Source organism: Polypterus senegalus, chromosome 3 (assembly GCF_016835505.1).
Source record: "Polypterus senegalus isolate Bchr_013 chromosome 3, ASM1683550v1, whole genome shotgun sequence".
NCBI classification, from domain to species: Eukaryota; Metazoa; Chordata; class Cladistia; order Polypteriformes; family Polypteridae; genus Polypterus; species Polypterus senegalus.
Genome location: NC_053156.1, coordinates 151421980 through 151446563, shown reverse-complemented (window position 1 = coordinate 151446563; position 24584 = coordinate 151421980). Strand labels below are relative to the sequence as shown.

General features: G+C 38.0%; 1 protein-coding gene across 1 annotated transcript in view; it reads right to left on the bottom strand.

Moving 5' to 3' along the window:
* Nucleotides 1-2589: 2589 nt before the first annotated feature.
* nt5e (5'-nucleotidase, ecto (CD73)) overlaps nucleotides 2590-24584 on the bottom strand; it is a 90066-nt gene continuing 68071 nt past the window's right edge. Inside the window, exons 5-9 of the mRNA XM_039748067.1 lie at nucleotides 22370-22524; nucleotides 21377-21485; nucleotides 21114-21263; nucleotides 8473-8673; nucleotides 2590-4636 (exon numbers count right to left, since the gene is read on the bottom strand). Coding sequence (XP_039604001.1) covers nucleotides 4470-4636; nucleotides 8473-8673; nucleotides 21114-21263; nucleotides 21377-21485; nucleotides 22370-22524 — 782 coding nt within the window. The 3' untranslated portion in view covers nucleotides 2590-4469. The remainder of the gene's footprint in view (nucleotides 4637-8472; nucleotides 8674-21113; nucleotides 21264-21376; nucleotides 21486-22369; nucleotides 22525-24584) is intronic.

The following is a 24584-nucleotide window of genomic DNA, read 5'->3' as shown; positions in this document are numbered from 1 at the left end:
TTTTATGACCGTCTTGTCTCAGAGAACATTCTCCTTTGAGCAATGACCTCGGCAAGCTGACTGTGTCTGCCAGGAGGGCCGGCGGCTCCTGTAATAAGCTGCTTTCAGTGGTCTGTTTGTATGGATTAGAAAGTCGTAACTGTCTTGTGCAACACAAAGCCTTATTTACTTGGTCAGATTTCACCATCTGCACTATATATGGTTGTTTCTGATAATAGAAAAATCAATTTCCTGAATCTGCTTCAGAGTTGCAGAACATTTCTTTTTTATCTTTTTTCCACTGCTTGTAAACCCTGGCAGTGGCCCTTAGTGCATTTAAAAAAAATAGCAGATTTATAGGCTTAAAGCCAAAAACAGCATCCTCAGAGCATTTTGTGATTTCGTTTACCATGCAATGAGCACTGCCATTAGAATCCACCAGTCTGTCTGTTCAACAGTTTATTATTGCGGAGGGCTCAGGTGGCAACACGTTCCTGCAGGAGCTGACTAGAGAGATTGGCACACAGAACAGACCTCCACGTGTGGGCGCCGTTAGGGGCCGATGTCGGTGCTCCGGGCTGCACGGAATGGCAGAATGCCGCTGAAGTCTCCTCAGACCACCCTTGCTTGGACAGACTGGAGAAAGAGAGGGAGAGAGATGACAGCCGCACCAACCCTTTAATGGCTGCTTTGGGCACTTGGGGGCTGTGCTCTCTTATGTGGGGGCCACACTAAATATGCTTTAACAGTTTGACGTGGTGGTGAACACCTGATGGCTGTGCAAAGGTTGCTGTTTCCCAGAGAGAAGCTGAGCTTGGAGTTGTAAGGTTAGTTAGGCAGAAAGGCCAAAGTCTGGAGACAGTAGACACAGGGGCACTTGGTAACACTTTATAACACTTTATGACACTTAGGAGATAAGCAGGCAACCCCGCCAGACGGCCAGCGCAGTAGGAATGTCCAGAGTAGCAGAAAGTTTGTGTGCTGCTTTGTTTTTGTCCTTTTTGAATTCAAGCCACTCGATTCTTATGAAGAGCATATTCAGTTATGAGACCAGTGTGCTGTACAATAATGACAAATGTGAATTTAGAATTGTACCCTAAAACCAAAGCATAATGCTAAACTAATACAGAGTAAGAGAATGCTCATTTATAACATATATAGATCTACAAACAGTGCCGTCAGGCAGTATTCAGACCCCTTCATTTTTTTCGTATTTTGTCAGTTGCAGCCTTGTGCTAAAATCATTTACATTAATTTTCTCCCTCATCAATCAACACTTAGTGCCCAAGGATGACAAAGCAAAAACAAGATTTTAGTCTTTAGACCCTTTATTCAGGTTGAATCCCCCCGAACCAATCCTTCCAGCCTGGAGTTTTCTCGGGTATGACACAATAAGCTTTGCACACCTCGATTTCGGAATTTTCTGCCATACTTCTCTGCAGATCCTCTCCAGCTCTGACAGGCTGGATGGAGATCATCAGTAGAGAGCTATTTTCAGGTCTTTCCAGAGATGTTTGATCAGATTCAAGTGTGGGTGCTGGCTGGGCCACTTGAGGACAACAACAACATTTATTAGTATATCATGTTTTCATCTCTGGACCAGCTTTCCTCAACCGTGTCTCGACTTCCAGCTCCACCACTGAAAAACAACCCCACAGCAAAATGCTGCCCACTCCCATGCTTCACTTTTGCTATTGCCCAGGTGATGAGTGGTGCCTGCTTTCCTCCACACATGATGCTAATGTTGGTTTCATCAGATCTGTCTTTGAGTGGCTCAGACCTAAATCTCCAAGAACATCTGTGGAGAGCCCTGAATATGGTAGTTTACAGGCACTTCCTATCCAATCTAACGGAGTCTGAGAGGATCTGCCAGGAAGAATGGGATAAACAGCTCATACTGAGGTGTGCAAAGCTTATAGAGACCTGCCCAAGATGCCTGAAAGTTGCCAAAGTGGCTCCTACAAAGTACTAAATTAAAGGTTTAAATATTCATATAAATGACAGATTTCAGTTTTTGATTTTAATTCATTTGCAGACATTTCTGAAAAAAAAAAAAGTTTTCACTTTGTCATTTTTGGATACTGAGGGTATATTGCTGTGCAAGAATGGCAAAATTATCCATTTCAAATGAAATCTTCAACTCAAAAAAGCGTGCAGAAAGTGAAGGCACATGAATACCTTCTGAATGCACTAGAGACAGATAATGAAAGGCACTATATAACATAAGATAAATATAAAATGATAGATCTTGTCACAAGAGGGGAAATTTAGCTTTTAAAGAAACTCAAGGAACATTAAAGCAAACAAAAATGACAACCTCATCAATTCCTAAGAAGGAGAAATGCCTTCCGGCTTCCCTTAAATTAAGACACGGCAGTCTCAGTGAGTGCCACCATAGCACTAATCCTCCAGCACCGCCACCTCTTTCTGACCACATGCTGGCAAGCTGCACCCTCTAAAGTTCCAGAAACAACCCAAAACATGAATCCAGGATTCAAGTGAGTTAATTCTGTGGGTTATTCTGATATCCATAAGATTAATTTCTGATCAAATCAAGTTTAAAGGCAAACATAAATGAATATACCCACCTGACATACAAAGAGGCCGGCCTTTTGAAAAATATTTGTGTTTATTTAAACTCAGAAATATAACAATATGCTTCATGCCCAGTTGGAACTCCTGTACAAATACAATTTCAAACATTGCACTTATTGCACATCCTTTTTCAAATGTTAAAATCCTAAAAATAAAAATGTTTTGGAGAACTCAAATATTGCTTGGAAGAGAAAGCTTCCTGAATCTGGCTTTGGTTTAGAGCCTTAGGCTGTAGTTGCCGGGTGCCATGTCTCCCTGAAGAGGATGACCCTGAGCTGGCGATGCCACGACCCACTGGCATGAAATCAGCTGCTGTCAACTGCAGCACATTAGAAGCTGTTTGTGCGGCCCCCTCTGTTACGCCACATTCATTGTATTGTAGTTGGCTTAGTGATTCTTAAGCGTTAATAGTTTTGTGAAAAAGGTTTACATTGTTATATTTAAACAAATAGTTAACAGTAATAATATGATTTGAGTAACACAATGATCTGCTTTTATGTTCTTCATTAAGACTACTGAGTTAACTAGTGCTGAACTTCATTAAATAATTTGGGTAATGATGAAGCGCTTGGTTGGGACTACTTGAAATTCTCTCCGTCCCTTTGTGTGACTTCATTAGTGACTGTAATTATATCTCCAGTTAAGAAGACATATTCTCTGTTAACAGAGAATAACAGAAGTAATGAAGGAGCAGTGGCAGACGTCACATTGTGATGCTTTGAAACTGCCGGGTGGCAATCTGGTGATTCATGTTTGATTTCCTGATCTAAAATGTGAGTAAATGGCTAAAGAGGATACGACAGATTTCTGTTTACCAGCAAGCACATAAATTCAAAAGGTTTAAATGCAATGTAATATTTGGCACGTTGATGACTTCAAACAAAGAAAACACAATCACACTGGATGCCAAAGTGCCATTGTCCTACTGAGATCCACCCAAACACCATTTCATGAAGGATGGAGTGGACCAGCTCTGTTGTGTTCGATTTCCCAGACTGCTTTACAAACATGCAGCTGAGCTCCTTCTCTACACTTCAAAGCACAGACATTGTGACAAGGAGTTCTTTCCTCTCCAGCACTCCCTCCATAAGATCCAGACAGTTTATCTGACACCTGATATGTTGTATTAATATTGTGAAGTGCCCTTGAATGTCACCCTGTAGTTAAAGACTAAACCTTATGGATTGACCTCACAGATTTAGAAATGAACAGGAATATCAACAATAAAGCTGAATTGTTCAAGTGGTAATCTTTGTAAGTGTCAGTCCCCTAAGGACATCACTTCTAATATGGATGCGTTGTTCATTTTGAGTAGATACCGTCATTAGCTCCACATTTTCCAGGCTGTTTAATTTACTGGATTGAGAGAGCTTACTCCACTCTTTTTTTTGATTAGATTACAATCTGTCAGGACTTACTGCCAGTAACAGAAAGCTGACAAAAGACACTTGTCTCCAAGTAGACCAAGCAAATGGCTGAGAATGACAGGAGAGCACAGTGTGGGGTTATTATGTCAGATCTCAAGACCACTGCAATCCATAGGGATTAAACAATCTTCAGAAAGACATGGCCGATGACTTTTGGGGTGGCGCTTATGGATTTGTAAGCTTCTACAAATACACATTTCCAACTAGTATTTTGAGGTGGGAGCAAACTTCTCATGTCTGCCAGTCCACACACCTTACCGGGTTTTTTGTTAAACATATGCTACGTGGTGGGATACAAATGTACATTGTTAATGCTGTATCACCAAATATTGAGGTAGTTTGAATGAAGTCTGGGCTTAATTAAAAGATACTCTACTTAATTAGATGTTTGAAATCATCCTAGAATTAAATCTTTGAAAGATTGTGAGAATTTTTCCCTTCGGAGTTTTGCATAGTGGCACACTAAACCTATAACAAGAAATACAAGGCCAGTGCCATGAAGAGCAGGCGTAACTTTGAAAATCCATCACAAAATAAATGGACAGCTCCTGAAAATTTAATGCGACCTTCCAGTGCTGGGTAGACCTTCTTCATTTCAGTAATGTAGTTGGCAACAACAGCTATGTCAAGATCCCCTTTAGGAAAGAAAGAAAGGGAAAAAAAAAAATTAAATCCACATTAAAATGTTTTAATAAAGTAAAATGTGGAAACTTCCCCTGGTGAACACTTTTGATTGCCACTGTATTTCATGAGCTGTCACACGAGTTCTCAGTGATATTTTGCTGAATACCTCATTGGGAAAACTTGTGCTTGAGAAGTATGACTAACGTGTGTGATGATTTCAAATTTTACAGAAGCCCCTATTACATAATGTGGCTGCAGACTGATACAGACTGGGCAGCAGTTCTGGTAAGGACATGGTTGGCTTTCACTTGCTGTACTGCAACTTCATACACAATAGTTTCACAAACAAGAAGACCCCAACCTGCCAGTACATATCAGGCCCATCAGCATTTACATCATGAATTTTGGAGTAGAAATGCACAACTTATATTTCACTACTATCCTCGCTTTATTATTTTAAATATTCTCTGCAAAGCTGAAAATAACATGGGGCAATTTTTACAGGGACACTACTAGTTAAGACTGAAAATTGGATTCTATTCCTCAAAAGTGCATTTTAGGGTTTTGAAATGTTTGTGTGTCACCTTACATATTATTTTACATTTCCTGTACAAATGAAGTTAAAGCACATAAGGAAAATGGCCCTCATCCTCACTCCCCCTTTGTCACCGATGATATCCCTTCCGATATTGACTATCAGTTTCAAGATTTACTTTCTGTCACCTTATAATCTTGAGACATCTTTGATAACGTAGAGAAGTATTTATAAGAGAAACAATGTGGGTCTGCCTTTGCCTTATCTTTCACACTCTCCTTATCTGGAGCTCCATATGTTCAAAAATGCAGTTTGGACTCACTTATTCCGTGTGAGGCTCACAGAGAGCTGCTCCATTACCAATGAAAACAAGGCAGGAATCTGATCCAGGCGAGATAACCATTCCACAACAGTTCAGTCACTTCCACTGAGCCCATTTACAGTCGATGTAGTAGTAAGGAAACAGGACATGTGACATCTGAGGACTCTGTGACACTTGACAATGTCTTACCAATGATTCAACGAGATTTGACACTGACAGAGAGTAGCTACAGAAGCGTATTGCTTGTATTAAACTCCACTCATTAATGTATACATTTTAGCACCCTTCTCAGGGCAAACATCACATCAAAGCATATCTGTGTCACACATATCCTACATTTTATAAAGTAATGCTACTTTTGTTTGCTTGAGGACAGGCATGTCGGGTGATGCACATGAGTTTGCATAAACCTGGTTTAGGAAAATCTATCCTGAAACAGACATTTGTTTATGTGACTGTGGCTTGTTGCTATTTTTCCCCATTTGTCAAAAGCCTGTCGTTCATTTCCTGGTGTACCTGTTCCTTACGGTGGCGCAAGGCAAATAAAGCTGGCAATTGCCAGGGACACCATGTACAGCTATTATCTTGATCATACTTGGGTCATGATGTAATAATACTGCAAGGTTTCTTTTAAATGTTAAATGATGTTAAATGTTGTTAGATGTTAAACTTTGTGATTCAGTTAAAGTTTTTGTGCATGTCTAGTTTTAATTTGCATCTTTTCAACAATATTAAATAATCAAGCTTAGAGGCCATGTAAGAGCCAATCTTAGAAAGTTAAAGTTTTGAGTTAAACTCATATTAATGTTTGCTTAATTTTAATAGAATATAAATTTCTTTCATAGTCATAACTTATGGTATAGTCTTTTCCCCCTATTAGTTAGTAAGAGATAGAACCTTCTTACTATAACTGAGAAACAATGTGATAATAAGTTCAGAGTTTGCATGTTCTCCCCGTGTCTGCGTGGGTTTCCTCCGGGCGCTCCAGTTTCCTCCCACAATCCAAAGACATGCAGGTTAGGTGGATTGGCGATTCTAAATTGGCCCTAGTGTGTGCTTGGTGTGTGGGTGTGTTTGTGTGTGTCCTGCGGTGGGTTGGCACCCTGCCCAGGATTGGTTCCTGCCTTGTGCCCTGTGTTGGCTGGGATTGGCTCCAGCAGACCCCCGTGACCCTGTATTTGGGTTCAGCGGGTTAGAAAATGGATGGATGGATGGATGAAATGGGATAAGCATACAGTTTTCTGACCGTTTTGAAATGGTTCAGAAATGTTAAGTAAATAGTAATGATTTGAGATGTAACAAGTTTAAGCTTAGAACTGAACTTTTCTTAATGTTAATTTTTCCTTTTTTGCTATTTTAATTTCCTTTTCTATGTGTGAACTGTTTAAATTTGAAACTTAACTAAAATTTTAAAAATGAAGATATTTTGTCTGTGGAATCATTTCTGCATTTCAGGCTTTTGTTGAATCCCATTTTTTGAGTTGAAGCTGCTGAACTTTGGTCATTTTGGGAAAACGCAGCTACAGGCCACATTATAGTCAAGCGGGACTTTAATTACCAAAACATTAACTGGGACAGTAAAACAAAGAGCAGAGCACAATAGCAGGGGGCTTCAGGTATAAAACCTTGCTTAGATCCCATACTAACATTTTGCTGACTTTAGAACGTTTACTGCCTACACACACACACACAAAAAAAGTTCACATAACTGTGTATACAGCAGGTCCCATGCCAAGTTCCTTTCTAAATCTCATATTAACTTATAAGTATTTGTTTGCATGCAGGCTTGTAACCACTCATCATCTCCTCCTGTCAGTAACCATGTATGGCTTATTAAAACGCCCTTTTAAATATTCATGGCCTAATCACCAAATATACATTTGGCCATGTCCTTGAGTAACGTCTTTACTTTCAAACAATGAGAAAACAAAACTTCAGTGAATGTGAACTTGAAGTATTACTGATGTTTGGTGGAATTTAAGGAATGTCTTGGAGGGCCTCAGATCGATGCACTATGTTACTAAAATACGTCTCAGATGAAGGGTAGTTTTTTTCTTTACATGATTATCTTGGAATTAGATGGAGGGAGACTGTGGTACACTAATAAGCTGGAATTTTGAGAGGAAGTAACAAAAGCATATGATCAGAGAGCTGCAAACGTTTGCAGATGACACAAAACTAGCTGAAACAGTCAAAGGAACTTATGCTTAAGCTGCATAATGCACCGGTGAGGTCCCATCTAAAGCCTGATGGGAAACCATGGTCTCCATATTACAAAACAAGTCATAGCAGCAGTAGAAAAGTCCAGAAAAGAGCAGCTAAACTGATTTCAGGACTGCAAGGGATGAACTGTGAGGAAGGATTAAAGGAGGAAAACCCTTTTTTAGTTTCATCAAACAGATATTAAGGTGTGAAATGATTGAACTGTTTAAAATTAAAAAGGGATGGAGGATCAAAGTTGTTACTTTAGAATATGTTATTCAAAATGAAAACAGTTGGAAACTTGTTTGGGCAGATGTCTCACAAATAGAAGAAAGAACCACATGCACAGAGCATAAGTAGTTGTTTGGCAGAAGTTGGGAGAATTTAGGAACTTTCAAAACAGTGCTTGATGGAATGGTATGAGAAATTATGTGACTAGGATTGAGCAGGAAGAGTTCAATGGTTTATTCTCTTAAAAATCGTTCTAATAAAATATTATAAACATAATGAAAGACAATTTTAACAAGAAGCATGTTGATTTTTTTAATGATGAGTGTGCCTAAAGGACTGCTTCGTCACTCTGATCTACTCTAGAAGTAAGTTTAGTTCTGCCTTATCAATGCTTAAGTGTTCTAGTCGAAGCCAATGGTGGGCTCCTTCTTCTTCCTGATCCTTATCTGTATTTCTGGACAAGCAGGTTGAGCCAACTTTGCACTGAGATACACTGTGAATATTAATGCAAATGTTTCAAATGTATACATGCATCAAATCACGTTTTTTAAACTCACCACTGTCATGCTTGAGTTTTTCTTGTTTGATCATCTGATAGCCATCTCCACCAGATGCGATGTAAGATGGCACAGCAACCTTGTAAACTTTGTTCAGGTCCAGTGGTTCATAATGCGGAACGCGACATTCCGTACACAGAATTTCAAGGCTGGAGACTCTCTGTCCAGGTGTCTTGCTGAGGTCAAACACAACACGTATACCTGAAAGATTTAAAGATTTAAGGTTTGCTTAATTACAATGTTCTGATTCACTGACTAAAACAAACATCAATGACATCAGCTCCTTAACAGATAAAATCAAAAATATCAGTGAAGTACACTAGTGTCTCATAAAACATTTGTGTAGTACGTGCTTACCATTTTATGGCTGCCATTTTTTATTCAGTTTACATTATTACTGTCAAAAATACCAAATAATTATGGGTTTAAGTTCAAAAGCAAGGCAGGGAGATAACTCTCTGCAGAAAAGCACCCAATGTAATTACAAAGTAGAAAACAGTATTCGGTAAAACATTGTTTCATTAAACGTTTTACAATTAGGGGCATCATTCTAAAAATTTTATCCCTATGGTCTTGGAATTGAGGGCTCTGATACGAAGTAATGATTCCTCTTGGATCATTTTCATTTTCTATTTAGTTTTGGTGCAGGTTGGAGCAAATTAAAAATATTCTCCTAGTTGAGATAAGCAACTGAGTTTCATGGCTCATCCTTTGTCCAGGAAGGACCTCTAGGCTGCCTGCTTAGCCATTCCTATTGTATTCTAAAAGGTTACAATGAACAATGAGGAGCTCAGACTCTTCTGCCCACAGCTTGCCTGCACTCCACTGGATCCCAATGCACCTTCGCAAACTTACACATCACTAACCGACAACAACATACATAATACCATGACCAGAAAAGAAGCACATCACTATTTATATTAGAAGGTACTTGTACTATTCTCTTATCAAGCTGTTCTAGGGGAGACTAAAGAAAAAATGTCCACTGACTGTTTGGCTGTCTAATCCCTTCTTATTTCATGATATAGTGGACACTGTTAGTCATTCCATATTTGTTTTATATGTATAATCTCTCTGAGACCATATTATAAACACTCTTTTGAAGCAGCTTACAAGAACACAGTTCAAAGCACAAGATAAAGAAGATAAATAATGCGATTCACAGTAAGTCTGTATAAATACATACATACTGTACGTACAACAGCTATGGCAGCGACAGCTGATTAACTGATCAATACAATTGATACCAGGATGTTTGGTACCAGGGAAGGAGTTTGCAAAATTAAAAAAAAAATGAATGAAAGGAGAACTTACATAATAAGCAAGAGAGTAGCAACAGGATTTCTATAATTAATATGGGAAGACCTGAGAATAGACCAAGTGACAGGGGTATAGAGAGTGGAGGTCAAAAGTTTAAAGAAGTATTGCATGGTATAACAGGCATTAGAATAGCAAGAAGGCCGGTGTCAGGAGACTTCAGTTGTCTAGCAGGTTCACTTTCCTGGCAGGATGCCTAATCTGTAAACATAAAGCTGAGGTCGGTCAGTCTGACTATTCATTTGGTGAGAACGTTTCTCTTTATAGATAAAGAAATATATCACCAACTTTAAAACCAAAAGTACTGACCATATTGATCTGCTGCCTATTTTTCTAAAAGTAATAGTTGTGGCCAGCTTAGTTTTGATCTCAGTAATGCCTTTTCTTTATTCACAATAAATGTTTAAATGTCTAAACTTGCCACTGTTTCAGAATGTAAGAAAGCATAAATGCATGGATTCCTTCTTGTTTGACTGGGCCTGTTTAGTTAAACTCTTTTTGACTTAATGATTTATTAAGAATGTACAATATAAGAGTACTTTGTTTGTGATAAAATTTGGGTGGAAACAGAAGAGTATTTTACTTTTTCCTAGCAAATCATCAAGTTTTGTAATCATTTCCACTCAAGGCAGCTTTTTCACAGTACATTTCTACTCCTAAGAGCCTTGGCCTCATAAATAGCTCTGTATTTGTTTAAACCACTGCTCCTATGCTTTTATTTTTTTTCCTGTAACTCAATTTGTACTACTCACTGTGGCTCAAAATCTACAAACACAACCCACTCAACTTCTCTCTTTGTGCCTACTCTGTTTATTACAGATGTCTTCATATTTATCAGGATTCTTATTCATTTTATCCCCTAAGTAGACTGATACTTGCTTTCTTTTTTTGACATCTATTCATGAAACAGAAGTGGTGTTGAGTGTTGGTTTGTGCCGGACTATAGTGTATATAACAATGAAATGGTGCCACTCGCTGGGTTGATTCTTGCCTTATTTCTAATGCTTCAACAATCGACTATGACTGCCTAATACCCCACTCAGTTTGTAAAAAAACTAAAAAAGTAGGTTAATAAAAATGGGGAAATGGACAGCTAGAGAGATATCACTTGTATGGAATAAAAGGCAAACATTCCTAAAAAATATCCAGTTGTGCACAAGAGCTATGCTTGGATGTACTTCAGATCTCTACCCAGCTACTTAAGTGATGTAGACTCTTTAATGCCAAAAATGTGTCCAGACACAAGTACATCTGATGTTTCTTTTAGCTTTTTTGCACACAAAACCTTTTTAATAACATTCAGCTTTTGGAATAGCCATTTCATTCCTCATACTGCGCCAACTTAGTGTTCCTACTTAACCTGACATGTATATCTTTGGGATATGGCACATGAGAACAAAGACAAAATTTCATACAATCAGGAATCCTGCCTGGAATCAAATGCACATTAACAAAACTATGAGGCTACAATGATAACCACAAAATACAAGCACAGTATTATTATCCCACTTGCAGTTTTTTTGGCTTTTATCTTTAATCTTCATGAAGTAGAACATCAAAATTATTTTTCCTTTCTAAATAAATATACACAGAAAAAACTGGACGTATCTCTTAATTCAAACGGGATATAAAAACTATTCAAACAAACCCAACAACTTTTTATAAAATATTTTTAGTCGTTGGGAAATTGACATATTTTATTTGATGGCATTGTATCCAGGACTATGCTAAGTAATAACGTGAAGAACACTACATCCATCCATTTTCTGAGCCCATTTTTCCAGTATAGGTTTATGAGGGCTGGGGCCTGCAGCACCTGACACAAACCAGGGAATAGCCCAGGTGAGGGTGCATGTAGTGCAAGACACAGTAGCCTACGCCACACATCTTTGTGGTGTGGGACAAAACCTGAAGAAAGGCACATAGAGAATATGCTAAATCCACACTGATAGTGAATGGGTGTGAGATTGTGAGAAAATAATTTTTGGATAACATAGCAATCATCTTAAATAAATAGTATAAAGGGTTAATAAATCTCAGAAACCTGTTCAAGCACATCAGGAACCCAGATAATGGTCAAGTGAACAACAAAGACAAAGATGTAGTACACACAGTGAACTGAAAGATGACTAAGAAATCTGCAGATGTCCTGTAAACAACCATAATGGACAATTTCAAGGGTGGTGGCTCAACACAAAAGGTACAAAAAAAATAAGAATAATATAGACTTTTACTGTAAACAACCTGGGCTCCTAGAAACCATGGATTCTGGCACTTCAATCAGTCAATCGCATCAGTTGTGCATTAGCAGGCAAGCAAGGTTCTCTTTCTTTGGCGGTTTTATTTTGCTGATGTGCTTGCCTCCGTTGTCTATCACCATCTAAGCGAGCTTCTCTTTTTTGCCAATGTGCTCGCCTTGCTTGTGTATTAGCGGCTAAGCAAGTTTCTCATTTCTCAGCAGTTTTACTTTGCAGACAATGTCGCTTTCTTTGAGCTTCATACTGTACCTCTCACTTCTGGGCCAGACAGACAGACACACACATTTCCACATGTAGATGTTTATATATACCTGTAAGATAAGTCATTTGGGTGTAAACCAATGAACCATTCAGAGTAAATGTATGCACTGATTGACACGGTTATAGATTCAATTGCATATAAAATAGACCTACACCTTTAATATTTGACCATTCTCATTATGCTGTAACAGACTGCTGTGACGGATGCTCCCTTTTCACCTTGGTGCTGCAGAAGTAATAAATAACGCAGATGAACAAGCTTTTCTGCTGCCTAATTACGGACTAAAATGTTTTATCAGATCTGTCCTGTTACAGGATAAGTTTATTTCTTTAATTAAGATGTTGATTTCTACCACAGGATATGAACCCAGTCTGCTGCAGCTGTGGGATGAAAAATAAGTAAACTGCGTGATCCTTATTTTTACACATGAATCTCGGAACATAAAAAATAATGACAAAATACAATACATCATTCTATTTATTACCACACAGACTCAATGTAGGTGTTCCCTTCAATGGGCTTTCAGCCAAGCATTCCAGAGCTCTGAAGCTGCAGTGAGTATTGTGGCACCCAATGACTCTCACGGGGCAGTGGAAGAAAGACTAATCAATGCCTGTTGACTGATGGAAAAGTGAAAAAACAGAGCCACATGTAGCAACATGGATGCAAAGTGGAAAGCAACAACTTTCAAGTTGCGCTAAGATTGAAACCCCACGCCCCACTTCACTGTTGCATAAGTTCACAAACCACTATGTTGTAAACTGGAAAACAGCTGCTGTGAAGTGGAGAAAAATGGTCTCATGGACAGGTCATTTTTAGACACTGGTGTTTGATTTTCTTGGAATCCTTGTTGTGGCTCTGCTCCCACTTCTTTGACATTGCAGCTCAAATTCCAGGGAAGTTGTACATGTGTCAAACAAGGTGCTCAACATCTGGGGGGTAAACGTCATTTACATTTTCAAGATGACACGTCCATTTTTCAATTTTTTGCTCACTCACTATGTGATCATAATTTTGTGTGCTCATTTTTTGATATTTACTTTTTTCTCCAGGTTATTTTAATTTTGTGTTTTTTATTTCCTACATTCTGCTGTTGATGTTAATTTTATGCACAATTTTCTGTACATTTTACACACTATTAATACATGTTAATTTCATGTACAAATCTTGTTAATTTTACTCAGTAGTTTATAAATTTAGGCATTTGTCTGTAATTTATTTTGATCTTTTGTACTTTTCCCTTCATGGCCATATTTTGAAGAAATATGGTAACATGTAGACTCACACAGATGGTTGAATATTTTATATGTCTAGAGATAACTGTGCATTAAGTTGTCTTAAATGTAGGTGGAAACAGTTAGGTGGTTCACTGAGAATATCATTTCCAAGCCAATCCAATGCCTCATGAAGGCAGAGCTCAAATCAGAGCTGGTGATTTCAATAGCATAGAGCAATGGTGCTCTTGTTCATATGGTCCAGCTGAGAGCAAGCCCGTGGTGAAGATGGATAAACTATCTATAGCTGAAAGGTACTCCAAAAAGACTCCTGTTAAACATATAAATGTGTGTGGAGAACACAATACCTGCGTCAAAATAAGCATAACCTTTTTCAAGAAAAAAAAAAACTGCTAGATCAAATTATAGTTTGGCATTTAAAGAAATCATTGGACTTGTGGTAAAACGGAATATCTGCATTTCTACTGGAATCTGTTGTTCACAATATGACAATACAGTTGCAATAAATGTGAGATTGAAAAAATTGGCAGCTGCATTCGCGAAAAGACGAGTTCTAGGGAGTATAATCGAGTAAAATGGTGTGCTATCGCACACACACAGCAAAAAGGAGGTGAAATGAGCTCCAGTTCACTTTGAGAAGGGCGATCATGTGAGTTTGTAACCAATCGGCTATGAGCTGCAATTGCTTTAACTTGTGTCGACCATTTGAGTGAGTGAGTTACAACTAGTGCCAGAATCAATTGCTTTTTTTAATGGGGCATCATTCACAGCCCCAATAAAGGAGTGGGAGCTTTGTTTTCATCCTCTGATTAGTTATGGGCACGGCTACACTTGTCTATTTAACAGTCTATCCATTTTCTAACCATCTTATTTGTACCTGTAACTAGTCTACAAAACTGATTAAATGAGCTACTCCATATGTTAGTTCTACAATAATTTGTATTTATTAGTGTTTCAGAACATTCACTTTGGCCAGACATATTAATGTAGCTCAGCCCTTTATACTCTGAAACACGAGGAAAACCACTCAGATGATAGATTCTCAAGAGGACTGTCAAAAGCACATAATCAGTGAAATGCAAAGTTAGTGGGGCTGTGAAATCAGCACACTTCACCTGGAAAACACGACATTTGTATCATTCTTTGGATTTTTTGAAAGCAAAGTAATACATTTATAAGTATTACAACTAAAACGGGATGAAAAATAGTGAAAGCACTTGTGAAACATATTTAATAAATATGGAAGAAAACAGAATGCTGCCTCTGGTTATGAGTACCTGCTGCTGGTGTAGTTAGTCAAGTGCAATGGCTAATTCAGTGAATACATTTAGTACATGAAAATATTAAGATGATGATGATGATGAAATAATTCTTTATAAACCACATGTTGAAATTCCCTCAAGTCAATTAACTTCACCCTTTTGTAGCTACATTGTGTTGAACCCCCCACCACACCCCACCGTAAATGATATTCAGCCCCTGAACTCAGCACCTAGAAGCAGTCAAGTGATAGTTCTCTCCTTCAAAATGAAGGCTCTCCAGTGGCACTTAAAGCAAAAGGAGCAGGTGCTCATCCCTAGACCCTCCACCTACATCCACACACCACCAACAATGTGCCAGCTGTTTGAATTCTGCTCAATCACAACATCAACCAGCACAACTGAGCCATAAGTTGTTAATTCATCAATGGCTAGGGATATACTGTATGTTCAGCCCGACTGTCACTTGTTGTCGTCTGACTTTGGATATTCTCTCCCAAAACATGAATACAGCGTGCTGGAAGCTGTAGCTGGCAGAGGTAATGGTTTCACATATTCAGTTACAATCCCAATGTCAAGCTCTGACAAAATGCCTAAAACTGTGGTCGAAATTTAACATCTTATTAAAGAAAGAAACGTCCTCTAACAGGACAATTCAGTAATCAGGCAGGAGAAAAGCTGTTCATTGTATCTTTTAATTAATCCTCGGCCAAATGCCTTAGAGGGAGTATTCTTCAAAAGCAGTCTGTTACAACTTGGTCAGCATGATCAGAATGGTCACAGAAACAAAGAATAGAGGTTCATTTTATAAACTGTTGAATTTATATACAGTATCATCAAAGCATACATTTACTCTGGTTGGTTCGTTGCTTTACACCCAAATGATTTATATAAAATAAAAGTATATTATATTATATTCTGGTTCTTCTTATACCTTTTGAGATGAGACACCACCCTTGAAATTTCTGTGCATATAACAACTGTCCATTCTCGTTTATAGGACATCTGCTGATTTCTTGGTCATCCTTCAGTACATTTTGTAAATCACATCAACCTTTCTTCTGGTAAATTCTTTATTTACTTGACCATCTCAGTATTTTTCCTAAACCAAACCTTATATTTCAGTGCACATTTTGTTGTACACTTGACCTTTATTTGGTTTTATAAGCCGTTATGCTATTTCTTTAAGATTAATGCCATGTTACCCTAAAATTATTCTTCCCCTTATAGTACCCCTTCATCACTGAAGGCTTGGTTATGCTTAGCCTGTATCCATGTAGCTCAGAGGGAAGCACTTGTTGCTCATTCCAGTTGAGTTAGTGAATGGGTACGTTACTGCTGTGATCATCTGCTTTCAAGGCCTCACTTTTCTTGCACTTGCCCTTAGACTGTGGTAGATAAGATTCATTGAAAGTGCCCTTCTTCTGAAGATGACGGTGCCTATGATTGTGACTGTTCCACTGTAGATCAGAGAGGTAGGTTTGTTGAGCATTTCAGTATGATGGTATTATATAGTCCATTTGTAAGTAAATTAATGAATGGCAATGAACTTTCCCCTTAAAATATTTTAAACAATTTTTTATAGCTAACTTCTTTCAATCCCAAACTTGCAACGAGAATTTTGAATGGTAATTGGGAAAATTGACATGATTGGGTACTACCATTAAGGATTTATTTGTCATGAAAAGAACCTATTAATTGAAGTTATTGAGCTTGTTCAGTTGGAAAGAAGACAACTTCCCAGTGAATGAATTCAGCCCAACATATTCTTGATGATTCCAAACCTTGCTCTGTTTGAACTGGCTTATTGTGTGCGCTTTGTGAATGAGTGGGTGATTGGATGAGAGGAGTGAATGAGGGAGTGTGTCTGTGTGACATGTGTATTTACGTATGCATCTGGGGGTCTTTGTAACGGCGTGCTCTTTCCCAATGAGTGTATGCTCTGTGAAAATTTGACCCCAGATCAAATCTGTGAGATGACCCTGATGTATAAAATAAAATTATTAAACATAAATACAGAGATCACTTTAATGTACAGATTTTTTTATCATGATATAACCATCTACCATCAACCACATCCTGGCACTGAGGGTTTTCATTGAGCACAAACGTGAATATTAGCATAGTTTCCTTGCATCCTTTGTGGATTTTTGTAAAACATTTGACTCACTTGATCGAGCTGCCCTGTGGGACTATCTTAGACTTTGCAGGGTCACCCCAAAGTTGCTGGATGTCATGGTCGGCATTTATTCTGGTACTTTGAATGCTGTGCAGAGTGGAGGCAGAACCTCTGTGTTTTTCCCAGTTGATTCTAGGGATCGTCAGGGGTGTGTTCTTGGTCCTACCCTGAACAATGCTTGCATGTACTGGGTGTTGGGCAGGGTCATGGCGTCCAGTGGCTGTGGGGCATGTGTTGATGAAGAAAAGTTCACTGATCTTGACTTTGCAGACAATGCTGTTATCTTTGCAGAGTCAATGAAGGCTTTGATTGGGTCTCTTAGGAGACTGAGTGAGGAGTCTGATTGTGTGGGCTTGCAGGTTTCCTGGATAAAAACCAGGATCCAGGCCTTTAATGACTTCTTGAGCACAGCCATTGACAGTGTGTCAGTTTTTGGAGAGATTGTGGACCACATCAAGAGGTTTATTTACCTTGGCAGCAACATTCATGTCTTTTCAAAAGGACAAGGTCCAAGTCTTTAGAGTCCTGGTGTTTCCTGTTTTGCTATATGGTTGTGAGACATGGACGCTATTCAGTGACCTGAGACAAAGAATGGACTCCTTTGGTACTGTGTGTCTTCAAAGAATCCTTGGGTACTGTTGGTTTGACTTTGTGTCAAATGAGCTGTTGCTCACAGAGTCCCAAATGAGGCACATTACCTGCATTGTGAGGGAACGTCATTTACAGCACTACGGCCATGTGGCGCGTTTCCCCGAGGGTGATCCAGCTCGCAGGATATTCATTGCTGAGGACCCGAGCGACTGGACAAGACCAAAGCGACGCCCATATAACATCTGGCTGTGGCAGATAGATGATCATTTTCAGAGGGTAGAGCTGGGCCTTGTGTCTGCCTGGGGGGGGCAAACAAGGATTACAAACTGTTTCGTCATGTGGTGGGTGCAGCAACGAGCTTCCCAACCTGACCTGATATAATCAGAAGGTGTGTGAAGAGCAATGTAAGAGTGATTCAAATAAAGGCTCAAATTTCTTATTTTCTTTACAATTCTCAACACAGTTTCAGTTACAGAAGTACATTTAAATGTCAATTAACATCTGATGTTTTAATTTACATAATATTAATGGTTGTAAAATTGTTATGTTTTAAAGAAGACTGCACTGAAAAAGTTTTCTTCTGTCAAACATGAGTAATTTTGAGACTTTCACACCTTGCAGAAAACCTGATCTATACTAATAAAAGGCAAAGCCCTCACTGACTGACTGACTGACTGACTCACTCCCTGACTCAGACTCGCTCACTAATTCTCCAACTTCCCGTGTAGGTAGAAGGCTGAAATTTGGCAGGCTCATTCCTTACAGCTTACTTAAAAAAGTTGGGCAGTTTTCATTTCGAAATTCTACGCGTAATGGTCATAACTGGAAGGTATTTTTCTCCATTTACTGTAATGGAGTTGAGCTGGAAAGCCGTGGGGGGCGGAGTTTCGTGTGACATCATCACGCCTCCCACGTAATTACGTGAACTGACTGTCAACGCAGTGCATAGAAAACCAGGAAGACCTCCAAAAAGCGCTAAAGAAAACATGCATTATATAATTGAGAAGGCAGCGAAACAATAAGAAGCGAGCGAGTGACATATACTACCATATTCATAAGTGCTGCTACTTCGGAAAGAAAGCAAGGTGTAAACCTAAACTTTAAATTAAGTTCATAGACACGCTGCCGCTGGTGTTTCTCATGCCCACGGGCAATGCAGGATACAAGTTTAATGAGAGGACGCAGGATATAAACGAGAGTTTTGATCACTTTGTAACTAAGTTAAAATTACAGGTGAAGGGCTGTGCTTATGCAAATTCGAGAGACTGTTTGTGGGGGATTGACAGTTAAGGCGGGGGGGGGAGTCACGTCATCATCTCCCTCCCATTTACCTCATTTCGCTCTGAGCTGAGCTCCGCGGCTAACGCTGTCTTTCGAAGCAACTTCGTCAACTGCCACCAAATACTCACAGAAAAATCCACAAATTAATACACACGCTGTGTCTAGAGTTTCTCCACACTGAATCCTCCAGGCACTACTTACAAAAGGTTACATTGAAAATCGTGTTATTTTTAAAATAGTTCCTTTTCTTAGCACAAGCACAGCTGAGAAGCTTCGATGCATGTGCTCCATAACGCGTTAAAAACCACGCATTTAATCACAAGCAAAGGGAACTTCTGTCAATGCATGATTTCCTGGTACACCGATTACATTGATCAGCGCTTCCCGATTCATTTTATACTTGCACCACCTTAGTTTGAGAAGAAGTATAAAAAAATATGAGGTTAACACAGAAAAACAGATCACCAATTCAAGCTTTATGAATAATCGATTCGCCATCAATAATTGTTTTGGTAATGCCATACTCAGTGTAATCCTCCTTCCATGTCATAATTTTTCCGCCACTAGCCATGATTAAATAAACGGTAAAAAAGTAAGAGCGAAGCGAGAGGTGATTTATTCAGGCAGGCAGGCGACAGCTCAATAGCTCGAATTTGGATATAAGTAGCTTCTATTTAGTCGCCAGAAATATCTTTGTTAGGAATAGAAGTTGAATTTAGTCTTTAAATTTCTATGGTAAAGAAAAAGTTATCCAATGATGACTACATTTAACTATATAAAGTCAAAACTTGTATATATAAAGTCATTCGCGAATATATAAAGTCAAACCTTGATTATATAAAGTCACTGTCGGAATAAATAAAGTCAAAACTTTAATATATAAAGTCAGCGTCGGTATATATAAAGTCAATACTTGTTTCTGAATACTGTATATAAAGTCAAAACTTGAATATATAGCCTAAAGTCATTCCCAAATATATAAAGTCAAAAGTCAGCACTGGAATATCCATCCATTTCCCAACACGTTGAATCTGACCACAGGGTCACGGTGGTCGGCTGGAGCCAATCCCAGCCAACACTGGGCGCAAGGAAGGGAACCAATCCTGGGCAGGGCACATGCATCATTTTCAAAACATTAACCGAACAGTGTTTTTAATTTATTTTTCTGAATACGTTTTTGTTAACTTAGTTCAGTTCAGAGTCGTTTCAATCAATAGATTTTGACTTTCACTTTATATATTCAGGAGTGAGTTTATATACTCTGATGTTGACTTTATATAATCAAGAATGACTTTATAAATTCCGATGCTGACTTTATATATTCAGGTTTTGACTTTATATATTCCTGCGATGATTTTATATATTCAACTTTTGACTTTATATATTCCGACAGTGACTTTATATATTCAGGTTTTGACTTTATATATTCGGATGCCGACTTTATATATTCACAAAATCAATTTATTTGCCTGTTTGGCACCCCATAGTATATGTGTGTGTGTATATATGTACACATGTATGTATGTATGTATATGTGTATATATATATATATATATAAGCCAGCAACACTCATGACAATGACAAAACAATTACATTAACAATCATGTTACGTTATTTTAAAAATTTTTCCTTTTCTTTTTCATAACTTCTTTAACACACTACTTCTCCACTGCGAAGCGCGGTATTCTGCTAGTAAATGATAAAAGGTCACTCTGAAAAACATTAACTTACATGTGAAACACTGTATTGTGTCACAGGAAATGAATTTGTTCTGTAAAATACATGAAGTATAATGATGTGCATATTCCTGTTGCATTCTACTGCACAGTATTTGTACTGTATTTGTTTACAGGCTACTAAAGCATACAGGTACATAGCTATACCAAAATGTTTTCTTCTCTAAGCTTTCTCCCTGCAGTCTAAATTTTGCAAGCTGCATTTTATAATTTTATTTCAGAAACAGCTTGTATTAATTTGATTACAGTGGCTTTACAGCTACCTCTTCTGTTGGCCCAAAAACAAGGCCTGTATTAATGTATTAAACTACTTACTCTTCATATTGATAATATCTAAGAGTTTTAGCTGGCTGAGTAGAGAGGATTGTATGTGCCCACTTGATGAAAACAGAAACCATAAGTCACATTTTAACAAAATATTTCATCATTTTTATTGATTAAAATTCCTTTCTTAGTTCTTAATCATAAACAACCAATTCTAATAATACAATTATATATCTCTTTCACCACATCGGACACTTACCAGATACTTGTAGAAATTCTCCAGTAGCTTCTCCGTGCCTCTTTACTGAATGCTCAAAAGCAGCTTTTAGTGTTGATCCCCTTAATTCTACCAAATCAAAAGTACCTCCAAAAGGCAATACGGATAAGAGGTCCTCCAATGTAATTTGACCTAGGAACCAAAAAAAATATCTACCATGTAGTCACTCAGCTGCATCCTCATACAAAATATAATTAAAAAATGACTAAATATTATTTCTTCATGATTGTAATTGACATCATTACCATTTGCTGCTCTTTCATCAATCGGTGCACGAATGGCTCCACCATTAATAATACAAACCCCAACATGGTTCCAATATTTCTCATCTGGGTATTTTATATTATTATAAATCTGAAAGAAAACAACAGAAACATGAAACTTTGAGATAAGTATTATTTGGCATGGTAGGAAATAGACTGTGCTAAGAATTTAAAAAACAAGCAAAATATGCTCTTCACATTTCACATGACTCGCTCAGGATCAAACAATCCCTTGGTACTTTCGGCTTAAATAATCCTGCAAGTAATTTTAAATATGTTTAAAGTGAAACAAGTTTTTTTATAATTTGTGTTATTAAATAAAACATAAAAATTAAAAAGAAGTAGTCCTTTATATATTGTAGCTAAATTAGAAAAGTAAAGATTTTGCTTTCATTAAAACAGTTTGTCTTTTTCTAGACTTACTAAATTGTTGCCTCACAGCTTGGTGATTTTATGTTTGATAGTTACTTGATTAATTAAAAACTCTCAGCTATATATACTGACCAAAGCATGAAAAGTGTAAAATTCGACATTTCTAAAGTTCACTAGCTTGGAGAAAGTTGTTTAAAAAAAATGAATGCCATTCTTAATCTAAATATTTATATTATTTCTTATGACACATTTTGGACAGAGCTTCAGGGTTGTCTGAATTACAGTATACTAAAAGTGTTCTCAGGATATTGTATAACAGTGTGTGATCTGTTACAAAAATGGCATTCTGTCTAGACAGCAGCTTTAGTAAATTTTTGCTTGGACAGTCTTGGATGCTGTACACCTGTAAGCATAACATTTGATATTATAGTTAAGGAATTGCTAACTTATACACTTTTCATGAGACTGAAAGCAAGCAAAATGGTTAAAGAAAGACAGAAAAATATGTGATCATACAGGCCAAGAGAAGAACATGGTTATACCAAAAGTGGATTTCTGAATGAAATTTAGAAGTATAATACAATAAAAAATGTGTACCCTTACCATGGCATCACAGATCAGGTTTCCAAAATTACATTCCCTAAAACGACACTCAAGATGAGACCCATTTAAGTAGACAAGTGTCCTTCCAATAACATGAGAAGAAAATTCTTTAAGCTTCTCTTTCCATTTATCAACTTCATCAAGTAAATCTTTATCTACAAAAAAAGTATCAGCATTATTCATAAGCAGTTTTAACATTAACATTATTTATTTGGCTGATGCCTTTATCCAAGGCAATATACAACATTTGAGATATAGTTGGTTACTTTTTTTCTTTCATTTTTCCAGTTGGAACACAGGTAGGTGAAATGACTTGCTCATGGTCACAGAGTGTCAGCAGTAGGATTTGAACCCACAACCTCAGGGTTTGAAGTCCACTACAACACACAGCCTTGATTTAACTTGGCAAGAGCATAAATAAGTATATTTAATTTGTAGAACAGTCAAACACACATTGATTAAATGAAAATCGTTAATAAAAATGATGGTGCTTTCATTTGTATTTCAATTTTTACTGAGGCATCTTCAGTATATATTACACTAGCAAAATACCCGCGCTTCGCAGTGGTGAAGTACTGCCTTAAAATTTTTATTAAGAAGAAAATTAAACCTTTTTAAACTCAGGGAAAATATACCAATAATTATTTGTTAAGGATCTCTTTGTATACCATATTGTGAGTTTGGCCCTCCGGTTGTAATATGACCAAGCTGTGCGCTGAGCTTACTCTTGAGCATGCAACGTACAGTTGGCCATGTGAACAGTAATCTTGTTTCAAATCTCAAATCTGCTGTCATAATCGGTTTGAGTTTCATGATTTGTTTCAATTATGACAGTATTTGCAGGACTTGTGTTGAAGAGACATTCGGCATCTGTCAAGCGTTGTAAGTATACAACCGGTTTCATCGATAACTTCACATCCAGCTTTTGAGAGTTTAAACATTCATAAACATCAAAGTGTCCACTGCTGAAATTGTCACCTGTCAATCTAAGATATTTAAGAGGCATTGGTGGTTATCCAAAGGTGTAAAATATTTGGCCATTTCGGTACACTTGAAAGCGACAACCGAACAATTCACCGGCAGCCATCAACTCACATGCAGATGCATAGGTGAAGGGCTTAAGCATTTCACTCTTCTAGTGCTCCTGTGTAGAATAATTATCTCCTGTACCATCATCAGTCCACACCTAGAACCTGTCCCAGTCATTCAATACATAAGACACAATGTTCCTCAAGAGTGAGCCTGATATGGCCGTGCAATATGTAACAAAGAGAATGGAAAAGGTAGATGCCATCAACAAGCATGGAAACCACTCGGTAAGTGACAGTTCTTTGATCGATGGTGATCACCTCGATAGACATGTTAATGGGTGTATGGTTGGAATGATAAAGGAAATGGGTAACTGAACAATGTAAAGTAAGTCTAAAATACCTACACAATAACTATAATCGTAATAAATGAACAATAAAACAGCGGAGAAGCCGTGGATTAAATAAAAAGCCTGTAGTTATCAGCAGAGAATCCCATGGCGAAGCAAGGAAGGGAATGTAGAGACTGGAGCAACGGACGGCCTTATATAAGCAGGCAGCCAACAATGTGGGAGGCGTTGGGATGGGGGACCCAAAGCCGCCTCACACGGTGACCGAGCTGCAGGCAATGGACGTATATATGTACGTAAGTAGGATTCAGTTAGCGCTGGGAACCCGCGTACCAAATTTCTTTAAGATGGGCCCATAAGTAACAAAGACCGTTGAAAAGTTCAATATGGTGGCCGACAGTGGCATCATACCACCGAAATAAGTACCAAATTTCAACCTTCTACATACACGGGAAGATGGAGAATTAGTGACATTGGAAAGTGGCATCATACCACTGAAATAAGTACGTACATAAGTTTTGATTAGCGCAGGGAAGCCACCTACCAAATTTCGTGAAGATGGGGCCATAAATAAGAAAGTTCAACATGGTGAATGTTGTCAACCGTTATGACTGTTACGAGTAGAATTTTGAAATGAAACCTGCTTAACTTTTGTAAGTAAGCTGTAAGGAACGAGCCTGCCAAATTTCAGCCTTCTACCTACACGGGAAGTTGGAGAATTAGTGACGTTGGAAAGTTCAATATGGCGGCTGACAGTGGCGTCATACCACCGAAATAAGTATGTACATTGGTTTCGGTTAGCGCAGGGAAGCCGCCTACCAAATTTCGTGAAGATGG